This window comes from Hyla sarda, chromosome 2 (genome assembly GCF_029499605.1).
Source record: "Hyla sarda isolate aHylSar1 chromosome 2, aHylSar1.hap1, whole genome shotgun sequence".
Lineage (NCBI taxonomy): Eukaryota > Metazoa > Chordata > Amphibia > Anura > Hylidae > Hyla > Hyla sarda.
The window spans coordinates 406936878-406950905 of NC_079190.1; the positions used below are offsets into that span (position 1 = coordinate 406936878).

The 14028-nt window shown below is 43.0% G+C and overlaps 1 protein-coding gene across 5 annotated transcripts in view; it reads left to right on the forward strand.

Moving 5' to 3' along the window:
- The window catches only part of LOC130356822 (acetylserotonin O-methyltransferase-like), a 77644-nt gene that overhangs the window by 13120 nt on the left and 50496 nt on the right, over window positions 1-14028 (forward strand). For 2 of the 5 annotated variants that reach the window (XM_056558806.1, XM_056558807.1), the window contains exons 2-3: window positions 1614-1682; window positions 11295-11377. The exons of 1 other annotated variant lie outside the window; for it this stretch is intronic. In XM_056558806.1, the coding sequence (XP_056414781.1) occupies window positions 1622-1682; window positions 11295-11377 (144 nt within the window). In that variant the 5' untranslated portion in view covers window positions 1614-1621. The remainder of the gene's footprint in view (window positions 1-1613; window positions 1683-11294; window positions 11378-14028) is intronic. 2 more of the 5 variants (XM_056558810.1, XM_056558809.1) reach the window with 1 other exon arrangement.

Genomic DNA, 14028 nt, shown 5'->3' on the forward strand with positions numbered 1-14028 from the left:
TTGTAGGTTTTTTGGTACGCTTGTGCATCATTTATCATCTCACAATGTGTGATAAATAATGTGTAGGCCACCTAAACGAACAAAATGACTTCACCACACCATTTCTCACGTTGTAAAGCAGGTTTCTGGAGCACCACTGTGGGTGGTCTATGTTTGTGTTTTTTTTTACAACCATTGTGTTGTAATTTTGTGTTTTTAAAATGATAAATGAATAAATGATAAATTAAAGACCACTGCATGTAGCCTACAAAGACAAGTAGTCAGAAATCACTTATTTTCAAAGTACAAAAATACCCAAAATAAACATGCAAAACCAACACTGCTCAAAAAACATGCACTAACAAATGAAAAAGATTCATAAATCCTCCAGTGATTTTCTCTGCAAGACACTATGGACGGCAGTGTACACCCCCCTATTTTTGTAGAATGTCCGTTAATCTATGGACAATAGTACAGTGATCCCTCAACTTACAATGGCCTCAACATACAATAGTTTCAACATACAATGGTCTTTTCTGGACCATTGTAACTTGAAACCAGACTCAACATACAATGTACAGACAGTCCAGATCTGTGAAACGTGTCATTGGCTGGAAGAACTGACCAATTAGAATGGACATTTACACCTGTACTACTGAAGTGCAGGCACTGACTGGTAGCGTCTCTCTACAGTACAGGTAGGTATTACATGTTCTGTATTACTCTGTACATCGGTTAGTTGCTCCTTTGGACACAGGTAAGGGCGGCTACTAGAGATGAGCGAACTTACAGTAAATTCGATTTGTCACGAACTTCTCGGCTCGGCAGTTGATGACTTATCCTGCGTAAATTAGTTCAGCCTTCAGGTGCTCCGGTGGGCTGGAAAAGGTGGATACATTCCTAGGAAAGAGTCTCCTAGGACTGTATCCACCTTTTCCAGCCCACGGGAGCACCTGAAGGCTGAACTAATTTATGCAGGAAAAGTCAACTGCCGAGCCGAGAAGTTCGTGGCGAATCGAATTTACTGTAAGTTCGCTCATCTCTAGCGGCTACATTTTGCGTGTACTGTACAGGACCCTGAAGAAGCTCCTGTCCTCTATATAGACCAGTCTTTCCCAACCAGGGTGCTGCCAGCTGTTGCAAAACTACAACTCCCAGCATGCCTGGACAGCCTTCGGCTGTCCAGGCATGCTGGGAGTTGTAGTTTTGCAAAAGCTGGAGGATGGGAAACACTGACATAGACAGTAATTTACAGCTTCCAGCAGATCTTTCTTACTTTTATATCTAAGGATTTGCTTTATCTATATTAGTTATCTACTTATTTCTATTTAATCCTCACTTTTTCCTATTTTTGGATGACATTTTAGTGGCTTCAGAACCAATGACCAGGTTTTCATAGAGTTATGGTCTCAACATACAATGGTTTCAACATACAATGGTCGTCCTGGAACCAATTAATATTATAACTTGAGGGACCACTGTACAGAGATGCATGGTGGCTAGGACCAGTCATGATGGCCGTCTGGACCAGATAAAGAAAATAAGGAAAGTGAATGTGTGAGTCATGAGATGTAACTGTGAATCCTGTCTGTGACTGTTCCTCATCTATTTATTTATTTATTTTTTTTTGGCAGGTTGCAGTATGAGGATGTTTTACAAATATCCTGGGTGGTGTATGAGCGCCATGGGGGATATTTATCAAGGTATTTAGAGCTCGTTTTATACTTACTCTGGGCCCACAAAAAGTCACACGTGCGACTAAGCACTTTTTTGTGTCACATAATGGTGATTGTATGTATTATTAGTATGGTGCCGCTATTCGTCACTATATAGCAGTAATATCCAGTCACGGTAGGTTGGTCTTATATAAAGTCACTGGCACACAGGCATGGTAGTATTTGTCTAGTTAGCTATCCCATTTTATCCCTATAAGGATAGGTTTCCACACAGGCATTTTTTGGAAATCTGCCACTGCAGTTTTTGAGCCAAAGCCAGAAGTGTATTCAAGAGGAATGGGAAATATAAAGGAAGAACTTATACTCCTTCTTCCCACTGGATCCACTTCTGGCTTAAAAGCTGCACTGGCAGTTAAAAATAAATACATAAATAAATAAAAAAAGGTAGAAAAAAGCCTGTATGGAAACCTAGCCTGAGGGTCAGTTCACACGTGTGTATTTTCTGCTGCAAATCTGCTGTGAATTTGCTGCTGCAGATTTTGCTGCCTATTTACTTCAATGGGCAGCAAAATCTGCTAAAGCAAATCTGCAGCAGGAAATACGCACGTGTGAATTGACCCTAAGGTTGCATTTCCACTTGGCATTTTTTTTTTTTTTTTTTAAGTTTCCCTTTGAATAATTTGTTTGTGCCTTATATTGGATGCTACATAGGAGCATATCATATGTACAAAAACTGTGCATGTAATCTTTAACCTACTTTTATTAGAGGTTCTTATGGGTGCCATAACTATAAAGGCTTAATAGTTTAGTTCAGATGTGGCCTACTGCGATAACCACCATCATAAAGGGATATTCCAAAAAACAAGGCATGCTGCCATGATCAGTGCCGTCTTAGATGCGCATTTGGACCTTGAGGTTGACTACCTTACCCTACCCCTGATGTAATTTGGAGGTTCTAGCATGAGAAAGAGTTGTCTGCTTGAGGGTGCGTTCACACTGCGGATCCGCTGACAAAGGCCCCTAAAGTGCTGCCCTCTTTGTGCCTGCTAATAGCGGCAATCCGCCGCTACCAGCAGACAAACTGCGATGTGCGAGTCGCAGTGTATCCGCACATCGCGGCCGCTCCCCCGACTCCCTGAGCTACACAGAGAGCGGCCGCGATGTGTGCGAGTACACTGCAGGGTAACTCGCACATCGCAGTGTGCCTGCTGGTAGCGGCAGATTGCCGCTATTAGCAGGCACAAAGAGGGCAGCACTTTAGGGGCCTTTGTCAGCGGATCTGCAGCTGCGGATCCGCTGACAAATACGCCTGTGTGAACGCACCCTTAGACAACCCCTTTAACCCTGTGTCCACCTTTTTGAGAAAACTGCCAGAGAAAAAACCAAGTGGAAACTTAGCCTTAGGGAAGTAATTAAAAGTTTAAAAAAAAAACACATTAACCCTTTCCTTATTAACCCCTTAAGGACGGACCCATTTTTTACCTCAATGACCAGGCTCTTTTTTTCAATTTGACATGTATCTCTTTAAATGGTAATAACTTTAGAACGCTTTTTCTGAGCAGAGCGATTCTGAGATAGTTTTTTTTCATGACATATTGTACTTTATATAAGTGGTGCATTTTTGATGACACATGAAGCATTTTTTGTGAAAAATTTCAAAGTATTGTGAAAAACTGGAAAATTATGGCGTTTTTTAATTTATTTTTTATGGTGTACACTGTGCGGTAAAATTTATGTTATGTTTATCCTGTGGGTCATTACGATTATGGCGATACCCATCTTATATAGCTTTCTATGTTCTTTTTCCTTTTCTGAGCAAAATTCTTTTTCTGACATTCATTTTCCAACAGTCGTCACTTTTTTATTTTTCGTCCGACACCATTGAGTAAGGGCTTATTTTTTGCGGGATGAGCTGTATTTTTTTATTAGTATAATCTTTGTGCTACGTGCTACCTTTTGATCTTTTTTATACCACTATTTGTACCAAAATTGGCGAATTTTGCGTTTTTTTTTTTTACAATGTTCACCGTGCGAGTTAATTTACATTATAGTTTTATAGTACACGTCATTATGGATGTGGCAATACCTATTATGTATATGATTTGTGTTTTTGATCTTTTTTGGTGATAATACAGGGCTTTTATTGGGAAAGGGGCATTTTTTTTTTTACACTTCATACTTTTATTGAAAAAGTTTTTATTTTATTTTTTGCACTTTTTACAGGTTATACTATGCTGCAATACATTTGTACTGCAGCACAGTATGACCTGCTGAGCTGCACACACTACAGCCTGTGCGATCCAGGCTCTGGCTGGATCTCACAGGCTTCCGTAGCAGGCAAAGAGGAAGTCATGATCTGACCTCCTGCTGCCATAGCAACCAATGGCGACCCGCGATCGTAACGCGGTGCCACCGTTGGTGATCGGAGAGAGCACTCCCCCTGTCAGCACCATAGATGCCGTTATCAGGATTGATCACGGCATCTATGGGGTTAATGCTGCCGGGACCGGCGCAATCTCGGCTTCGGCAGCTGCGGCGGGACTCCGGCTGTGATTAACAGCCGGGTCCTGTCGCCAATCTCCTGCGCTGCTCGCGGCAGTGCCAGAGATCGCTAGGACGTATGCATACGTCCAATTGCGCGAACGTGTCGGATGCTTGGACGTATGCATACGACCTATAGCGGGAAGGGGTTAAAAGTTTAAATCACCTCCCTTTTCCCAAATTCCATATAAAAAATGTATAAACATAATAGATAAATATAAATGTTAATTAAACTGCGTGGTCAATGGCGTATACATAAAAAAATACCAAAGTCAAAAATTGCATATTTTTGGTCACTTTGTATACCCTAAAAAAATGTATAAAACTGATCATCCCTGAAGTCCCATCAAAACATAAATAGTACTGATAAAAACTTCAGATCATGGCGCAAAATATGAGCCCCACACATCGCCATACACGGAAAAATAAAAAAGTTATAGGGATCAGAAGAAGTAAATTTTAACCTACAAATTTTTGTGCATAAAGTTATGATTGTTTAACAGAAGTAAAACAATGTTATGGAGCAGGATGTGGATCCTCTATCCTGTGTGGCTGATGACACAGACCGTATCGGGGAGCGGAGTCTAAGGTGCCACTGGTCTACACCAGAGCGTGCCGCAAGGCAGGATGGGCTTGCTGCGGCAGTACCTAAGGATGAGGCAGTAGCATAGTCAAACGTAGCAGTAGGTCAAGGCAGGCGGTAAAGGTGCGAAGTCAAATAACGTAGCGGGAAGGTCTGTATACACGGGTAAGGAAACAGGCAATATGGAACGCTTAATCTCAGGCTAGGGGCACTGAAGATCCATCAGGGAAGTGTGAGAGGTGCAGGGACTTTATAATGTAGTGTCAGGTGTAACAACTAATTATGGACATACTAAACCTTTAAATTTCAGAGCTTTGGCGCACGTGTGCCCTAGGAGACGGGGACGCGCGTGCCGGAGCTGAGACACAGAGGAGGAGGCGGCAGCGGAGCTTGGGTTAGTGATGGGCTGGGATTTGCATTCGGGTGTGTCCTGCTATGCGAATCCCAGCCCTGCCAGCAGTCGGGGACACATGGACAATGCGCTCACGGCCGGTGCTTGCGGACGGAGCGCAAAGTGTGACAAACAAAATCAAACCTATATAAGTTGGGTATCATTTTATTTGTATGGACCTACAGAATTAAGATAAGGTGTCATTTTTACAAAAAAAACAACTGCTCTACGTGGAATTGGAAGCCACCAAAAGTTAAAAAATTCCATTTTTTTTTCAATTTAGCCCCTCAAATATTATTTTTCGGGTTTTGCTGTAGATTTTGGGGTTAAATTTTTGATGTCAGTACAAAAAAAAATTGGTGGTGCAAAAAACAAGCTTTCATATGGGTCTGTAGGTGGAAAATTTTAAGCGTTATGATTTTTTGAAGGTGAGGAGGAAAAAACGAAAGTGCAAAAATATAAAAAAAAAACTGTGGTCCTTAACCCCTTAAGGACGCAGGACGTAAATGTACGTCCTGGTGCGGTGGTACATTTACGTCCTAAGCATAACCGCGGGCATCGGAGCGATGCCCATGTCATGCGCGGCTGATCCCGGCTGCTGATCGCAGCCAGGGACCCGCCGGCAATCTCGCGGGCATCCGCCATTAACCCCTCAGGTGCCGGGATCAATACAGATCCCGGCATCTGCGACAGTGCGCGATTTGAATGAATGATCGGATCGCCCGCAGCGCTGCTGCGGGGATCCGATCATTCATAACGCCGCACGGAGGTCCCCTCTCCTTCCTCCGTGCGGCTCCCGGTGTCTCCTGCTCTGGTCTGTGATCGAGCAGACCAGAGCAGGAGATGACCGATAATACTGATCTGTTCTATGTCCTATACATAGAACAGATCAGTATTAGCAATCATGGTATTGCTATGAATAGTCCCCTATGGGGACTATTCAAGTGTAAAAAAAATTTAAAAAAAATGTAAAAGTAAAAGTAAAAAAAAAGTGAAAAATCCCCTCCCCCAATAAAAAAGTAAAACGTCCGTTTTTTCCAATTTTACCCCCAAAAAGCGTAAAATTTTTTTATAGACATATTTGGTATCGCCGCGTGCGTAAATGTCCGAACTATTAAAATCAAATGTTAATGATCCCGTACGGTTAACGGCGTGAACGAAAAAAAAAAAAAAAAAGTCCAAAATTCCTACTTTTTTAATACATTTTATTAAAAAAGAAATTATAAAAAATGTATTAAAAGTTTTTTATATGCAAATGTGGTATCAAAAAAAAGTAAAGATCATGGCGCAAAAAATGAGCCCCCATACCGCCACTTATACGGAAAAATAAAAAAGTTAGAGGTCATCAAAATAAAGGGATTATAAACGTACTAATTTGGTTAAAAAGTTTGTGATTTTTTTTAAGCGCAACAATAATATAAAAGTATGTAATAATGGGTATCATTTTAATCGTATTGACCCTCAGAATAAAGAACACACGTCATTTTTACCATAAATTGTACGGCGTGAAAACGAAACCTTCCAAAATTAGCAAAATTGCGTTTTTCGTTTTAATTTCCCCACAAAAATAGTGTTTTTTGGTTGTGCCATACATTTTATGATATAATGAGTGATGTCATTACAAAGGACAACTGGTCGCACAAAAAACAAGCCCTCATACTAGTCTGTGGATGAAAATATAAAAGAGTTATGATTTTTAGAAGGCAAGGAGGAAAAAAATGAAAACGTAAAAATTTAATTGTCTGAGTCCTTAACCCCTTAAGGACCGGAGGTTTTTCCGTTTTTGCATTTTCGTTTTTTGCTCCTTGCCTTTAAAAAATCATAACTCTTTCAAATTTACACCTAAAAATCCATATAATGGCTTATTTTTTGCACCACCAATTCTACTTTGTAATGACGTCAGTCATTTTGCCCAAAAATCTATGGTGAAGCGGGAAAAAAAATCATTGTGCGACAAAATTGAAAAAAAAACGCTGTTTTGTAACTTTTGGGGGCTTCCGTTTCTACGTAGTACATTTTTCGGTAAAAATGACACCTGATATGTATTCTGTAGGTCCATACGATTAAAATGATACCCTACTTATATAGGTTTGATTTTGTCGGACTTCTGGAAAAAATCATAACTACATGCAGGAAAATTAATACGTTTAAAATTGTCATCTTCTGACCCCTATAACTTTTTTATTTTTCCGTGTATGGGGCGGTATGAGGGCTCATTTTTTGCGCCATGATCTGAAGTTTTTAACGGTACCATTTTTGCATTGATAGGACTTATTGATCACTTTTTATTCATTTTTAAATGATATAAAAAGTGACCAAAAATGCACTATTTTGGACTTTGGAATTTTTTTGCGCGCACGCCATTGACCGAGCGGTTTAATTAATGATATATTTTTATAATTCGGACATTTCCGCACGCGGTGATACCACATATGTTTATTTTTATTTTTATTTACACTGTGTTTTTTTTTTTATTGGAAAAGGGGGGTGATTCAAACTTTTAATAGGGGAGGAGTTAAATGATCTTTATTCACTTTTTTTTCACTTTTTTTTTGCAGTGTTATAGGTCCCATACGGACCTATAACACTGCACACACTGATCTTCTATGTTGATCACTGGTTTCTCATAAGAAACCAGTGATCAACGATTCTGCCGGATGACTGCTCATGCCTGGATCTCAGGCACTGAGCAGTCATTCGGCGATCGGACAGCGAGGAGGCAGGAAGGGGCCCTCCCGCTGTCCTGTCAGCTGTTCGGGATGCCGCGATTAGCCGCGGCTATCCCGAACAGCTCGACTGAGCTAGCCGGGAACTTTCACTTTCACTTTTAGCCGCGCGGCTCAGCTTTGAGCGCGCGGCTAAAGGGTTAATAGCGCGCGGCGCCGCGATCGGCGCTGCGCGCTATTAGAGGCGGGTCCCGGCTTCACTATGACGCCGGGCCCGCCATGATATGACGCGGGGTTACTGTGTAACCCCGCGTTATATCGGAAGAGCAGGACCAAGGACGTACCGGTACGTCCTTGGTCCTTAAGGGGTTAAGGCCAAAATGGGCTGAGTCCTTAAGGGGTTAAGGGGTTAAAGTGGTTATGCACCGTAAGGTGATTTTAGTATTTACCTACCAGACAGTAATGGGCATGCTTAGGAAACATCTGTGCTTGTCTTGGGACTAAATGTTGTGAGATTATCATAACACTGTGGATATCTTTTTGTGAACTGGGTATTTCCTGTTGGAGTTCCTTCTCTGAAACTACAAATCCCATAGTTCCTTGTTTGTAACTGTGAGGTCACTTTCCTCCCTCCCACACTTCAGCCACCCCACCCATTAAAACACAAAGGAGCTGCATTCCATTAAAAAAACAGTGGGGGAGATTTATCAAAACCTGTCCAGAGGAAAAGTTGCTGAGTTGCCCATAGCAACCAATCAGATCACTTCTTTCATTTTTGAAAAGGCCTATGAAAAAAGAAAGGAGCAATCTGACTTGCTGTGTTCTCCTCAAACAGCTCATCTGTCTCCTAGGCCAGAGAAAGAGCACTTCACTTGTGCCTCTCCCCTCAGTCACTCTGCCATGGTGAGAACATCCTCTGCTATTCCTGACTTAGCTAAATCACCTTGGTCTCTGCTGCTTTGTTTAATTAGCCAACAGGTGAGGTTTTTCTGTTAACTCACCTAGGACACAGAACTAGAAAAACACCCTTTCTTTACCTTCAATCCTGCCTCAGTGTCACACTGTGTAATGCCCCAACAGATGTTGACCCACTGTAGCACTAAGCGGTTTAGCTCTGGACCAAATGTGGGGGTGGAGTCTAAGTTTTTCCCTTGTTTTCACCCTCTATCCCGCTCCAGGATGTGGAAGCTGGAGTCCAGCTGCTGGAAAGACATCAGGTCGCTACCACAAGAGTGGTCCCAGTGAAGTGGCATCTGACCAGACAGGCCAGAACGCCCCGGTGCCAAGCACTGGGGATTCAGGCAGATGGGGCGAGCTCACGCTTGAGATGGTATTAGCACAGCAACAGAGTCTGATTAAGCAGAGTATACTTGGTATTATAGCTGAGCTGGAGCTGTTGAATGGCAGAGCTGAGGAGCTCAGATGCAGCCAGGTGAAACAGGCTTGAACAGCAGACAGAGGCATGGTTGTCAGTCTAGGTCATGCACTGAAGAACCAAGAAGGTACAAGAAGTATCAGACCGAGGAAGAATTAGGTAACAGGCTTGGCTCAGAAACAGCAGCAGATAGATTGCCCATAGCAACAAATCAGATTGCTTCTTTTATTTTTCAAAGGCCTTTTTAAAAATGAATGAAACAATCTGATTGGTTGCTATGGGCAACTGCACTATTTTTCCATTTTTCCTCTACACAGGTTTTGTTAAATCTCCCCCGATGTCCTGAGTCTGCAGTGGTGAGTTGGTATACAACAATCTTGTGTAGCTGTTGTAGCTGTCACTTGATAAAATCAATCATTAGCTAAAGGAAGGCTGTGCTGGGTGCCATTCCGCTGGTATAGTTTTTTAACAGGACGTCACAGCGTGGTCTGCTGCTCTCTTGAGTCCTGTTAAATTAGCAGATACCAGCGGAAAGCCTAATGCAGGGGTGGACTGACGTTGTCCGAGGGCCCGCCCGGGTAAAGGGCCTGCCGCCGCTACTAAGGATTCGGGACACTCGTCCCAGATCCCTAGCAGACAGCGCTGCATTCTCCTGTATGTGCGATACACGCACATATAGGAGAAGGTGTCCCCTCTGTGTGAGCTGCATCTGCAGCTTACACAGAGGAGACGTGACCTCCGCCCCCCACGCAGCACGGAGTACAGGCGCCGATGACGTCACTCATCGACGCCTGTACTGTGGAGAGGAGAAGACGCGGACCCCTGCTGCTGAGGAGATCGTTGCGTGGGACATCAGGTGAGCATAATTTATTTTTTATTTTTTAACTCTGCATATACCTATGGGAAAGAGGGGGGGGGTGTAACTCTGCATATACCTATGAGAAAGGGGGGTGTAACTCTGCAAATACCTATGGGAAAGAGGGGGGTGTAACTCTGCATATACCTATGGGAAAGGGGGGGGTGTAACTACATATACCTAAGGGAAAGGGGGGTGTAACTCTGCATATACCTATGGGAAAGAGGGGGGGTGTCCTTGCTTATACCTATGGGGAAGAGGGGGGGGGGTTATTCTGCCTATATCAATGGGGAAAAGAGGGGGTAACTCTACCTATACCTATGGGGAAAGGGGGGTAACTCTGCCTATACTTATGGGGAAAGGGGAGAAAACAGGGCGTAACTCTGCCTATACCTATGGGGAAAGGGGGGGTTAACTCTGCCTATACCTATTGGTAAAGGGGGGGGGTAACTCTGCCTATACCAATGGGGAACGGGGGGGGTAACTCTGCTTAGACCTATGGGGGGGTAACTCTGCCTATACCTATGGGGAAAGTGTGTGGGGGGGGGTAACTCTGCCTATACCTATGGGGAAAGGGGGGGGGGGTAACTCTGCATATACCAATGGGGAAAGAGGGGGGGGGGGGGGGTAACTCTGCCTAGATCTATGGGGAAAGGGGGGGGGGGGTAATTCTGCCTATACCTATGGAAAAAGGGGGGTAACTGCCTATACCTTTGGGAAAAGGGGGGGGGGGGTAACTGCCTACACCTATGGGGAAAGGGGGGGGTAACTGCCTATACCTATGGGAAGAGGGGAGGGTAACTCTGCCTATACCTATGGGAAAGAAGGGGGGGGGTAACTCTGCCTATACCAATGGGGAAGGGGTAACTCTGCCTATACCAATGGGGAAGAGGGGGGAGGTAACTCTGCCTATACCAATGGGGAAGAGGGGGGGGGGTAACTCTGCCTATACCTATGGGGAAAACTATGTACATACCTGGTCTTCATACATGGCTGCTTAACTACCTAGCTAGCCTCCTACCTACCTGGCTTGTCACCTACCTACATATCTGGCTTCATGATCTACCTACCTAGTTACCTATTTACCTGGCTACCTACCTACCTGCCCTTTTACTGTGCAGGACACCAAGGAGGGCATTATTACAGTTTGTGGGCCAATAGATGGAATTTGTGTAGAGGACGGGAGGGCACTGGAAAAATGTAAAGTCTGACATGTTTGTCCTGCAGATGTTAAGAGATCCACATGGCGGTCTTATCCAGACGGAGAAGAAAAGGAAAAAGGAATGCCGCTGATCAGAAAAGACGTAATTGTGAGTCCCAAAATGTAACTGTAATCACTTATATCGTATATACATCCTGTGTTCAGCTGATATCTACTGCCTATCTATGGTCCTGTATATAATCACTTATATTGTATACAGATCTCTGTACAGCTGATATCTACCGCCATATGGTCCTGCATATAATCACTTATATTTTATACAGATCCTGTATAGTATACTGATCTGTGTATAGTGGTTTTATTCAGTACAATATGGTGGTATTATCCGGTTATTGTGTTGTGGTATATATTTACTCCTTGTATGCCAGTATTATTGGTCATGGAAATTTACCTACGTTAAAGTGTTTCTTACATATATACATTTTAGTTTATTGTGTGTGGGATTTGAGTGGAATAGGGACGTGGCAGAAGATTGACGAGCTGCAGAGACTATCAGGGGCCCTTGCCTTTTTTTGGTCCGGGGGTCCTGAGTGTTGTTAGTCCGCCCCTGGCCTAGTGACAACATTTACGCCATTGAAATGAATGACATCTGCTACTGTACACCACAAAATACATTTGTGTCCCATTTTCGTCAGGATGCCAATGGTTATGTGTGACAAACAACATAGAAGCAGTGTGAACCCAGCCAAAGTCTCTGTTTGGCCCAGAGCTAAGTAACAACTGGATGTTACCCTTCCCCTTGTCTATAGGATGTATCCTTATATACTGTAGTCTAATACTGTCAGCAATAACTGGACACTGTCAGAATATATAGGGCCGCAGCCCTCTGCCACAAAGAACAAAAGAGTAATGGTACAACGCAGAATTGAATAAAAACATGTTCTAAAATGTGTTAATTCATAGGAAGTCTCAAATCAGGTCAAGTCAGGAGAATTGACAGGTCCTCAATAATTTTTCTGCCTGTTACTGAATCAGAATGGTGCTGAATTCTCTTGCATAGTTTTTGATGGGATAATATTCTGCAGAGCCTATGATGACCACTGTATGGCGGTATTATTGGTTATATTAGTGCTTGTATGGTGTTAGTATACACATCACCATGTAATTAAAGGGGTACTTTACTGCTCAGTGTTTGGAACAAACTGTTCCGAATGCTGGAGCCAGCGGCAGGAGCTCGTGACGTCATAGCCCTGCCCCCTCATGAGATCACATCCCGCCCCCTCATTGCACGTCTATGGGAGCGGGCGTGACGCCATAGACTTGCATTGAGAGGCGGGGTGTGACGCCATTAGGGGCCGGGGCTATGATGCCACGAGCTCCTGGCACCGGCTACAGCGTACAGAACAGTTTTTTCTTAAAACTGAGCAGCAGAGTACGCCTTTAAGTGAATCTCTGCTTCAATTTTATTTCCATTGTATTGTTTTTTGTGTAATTTATAATTTATATAATTTGAGTAATGACAAGAGGCACCATCTTAGGTGACATTAACTGCAACAGGCACAACAGTATTTTACCATGATATGGCAGAGACTATACTCTATGTGGACTGTTTGGATTTAGGTGCCAAGACTGTTTTTTAGTTCCAGTCCAGCCCTGTTACTGACAGGAAATGGTTTGAGAAGAACCGTTGCAAGGGCCTATTCACATGGCGGAATTTCTTCCAGCAGAATTCTACCTCAAATGAAAGCCCAATACACTTTTATGGGATTCCGCACTCCCAGTGGCACTTTCCGCAAGCGGAAATTCTGAAGTGTCAACGGGAATAAGGAATCCCATAAAAGTGTATTGGGCTTTCATTTGAGATGGAAATCCGCTGGCTAAAATTCTGACGTGTAAATAGACCCTTAAGTGTGTCTCCCCTTATTGCTACATGATTCATCTTGCAAAATGGTTCCTGTCAGATCCCTCTTCTTACAAACTTACCCTCAGTGACAGGTCACTTTCTTACAGAGGCACCACATGAAAAAAACTAATGAGGTACACTTATTCTGGAATAAGGCAGCAAAAAAAATTGTATAGTTAGTAAGTACACTTAGTAAATTATGTACTAACCCCTACGACTTTTTGAGTTATGCGCTCCTGCCACACACCTGGTGCATGGCAGGAGTGCATTAAGAGGCTGCACATTGTGATAAATGTTGGGATATATTCATATATTTACGTGCACCGATTTGTGCAGCAGGGCATTCAGTTACACTTGTAGTTCCTGTGAAGTCTTCTTTCTTCTCTAGTTCGGCCTCTAGTGACCATAATGTAATTAGAGGCAGGGCTAAAGAGGAGACAAGACATTGTGCAGAAACCTGGATGGGTAAGTGTAAATCTCCTTATCCTATACAGATAGATAGATAGATAGCTGTATACTGTATAGGACAGAAGAGGTAAACTAGAGATGCTCAGCTCAGCAACGGGGGGACATTATCCAGCAATGTATAGATATTGCTGGATAGTGTCCCCAAAGGGTTAGGGAGGGATGCCTCCTTAACTCTTAGGCTGCTTTCACACTATAAAGTTCTTCCGTTTTAAAGAGCCATTATAATGTTCTGTTATGAAAACCCTTAAAAATGGACGTTAAACAGCCGTTACAAAATCCCATTAAAGTCTATGGGATTTTTACACTATCCAATTTAACCCGTCATAGCTCTTTATTAATAACGGACGTTATTTTATGACAGGAGAAAAATAGTGCATGTACCGTTTTTTCTCCCGTCACAAATAACGACGGGTTAAAATGGATAATGT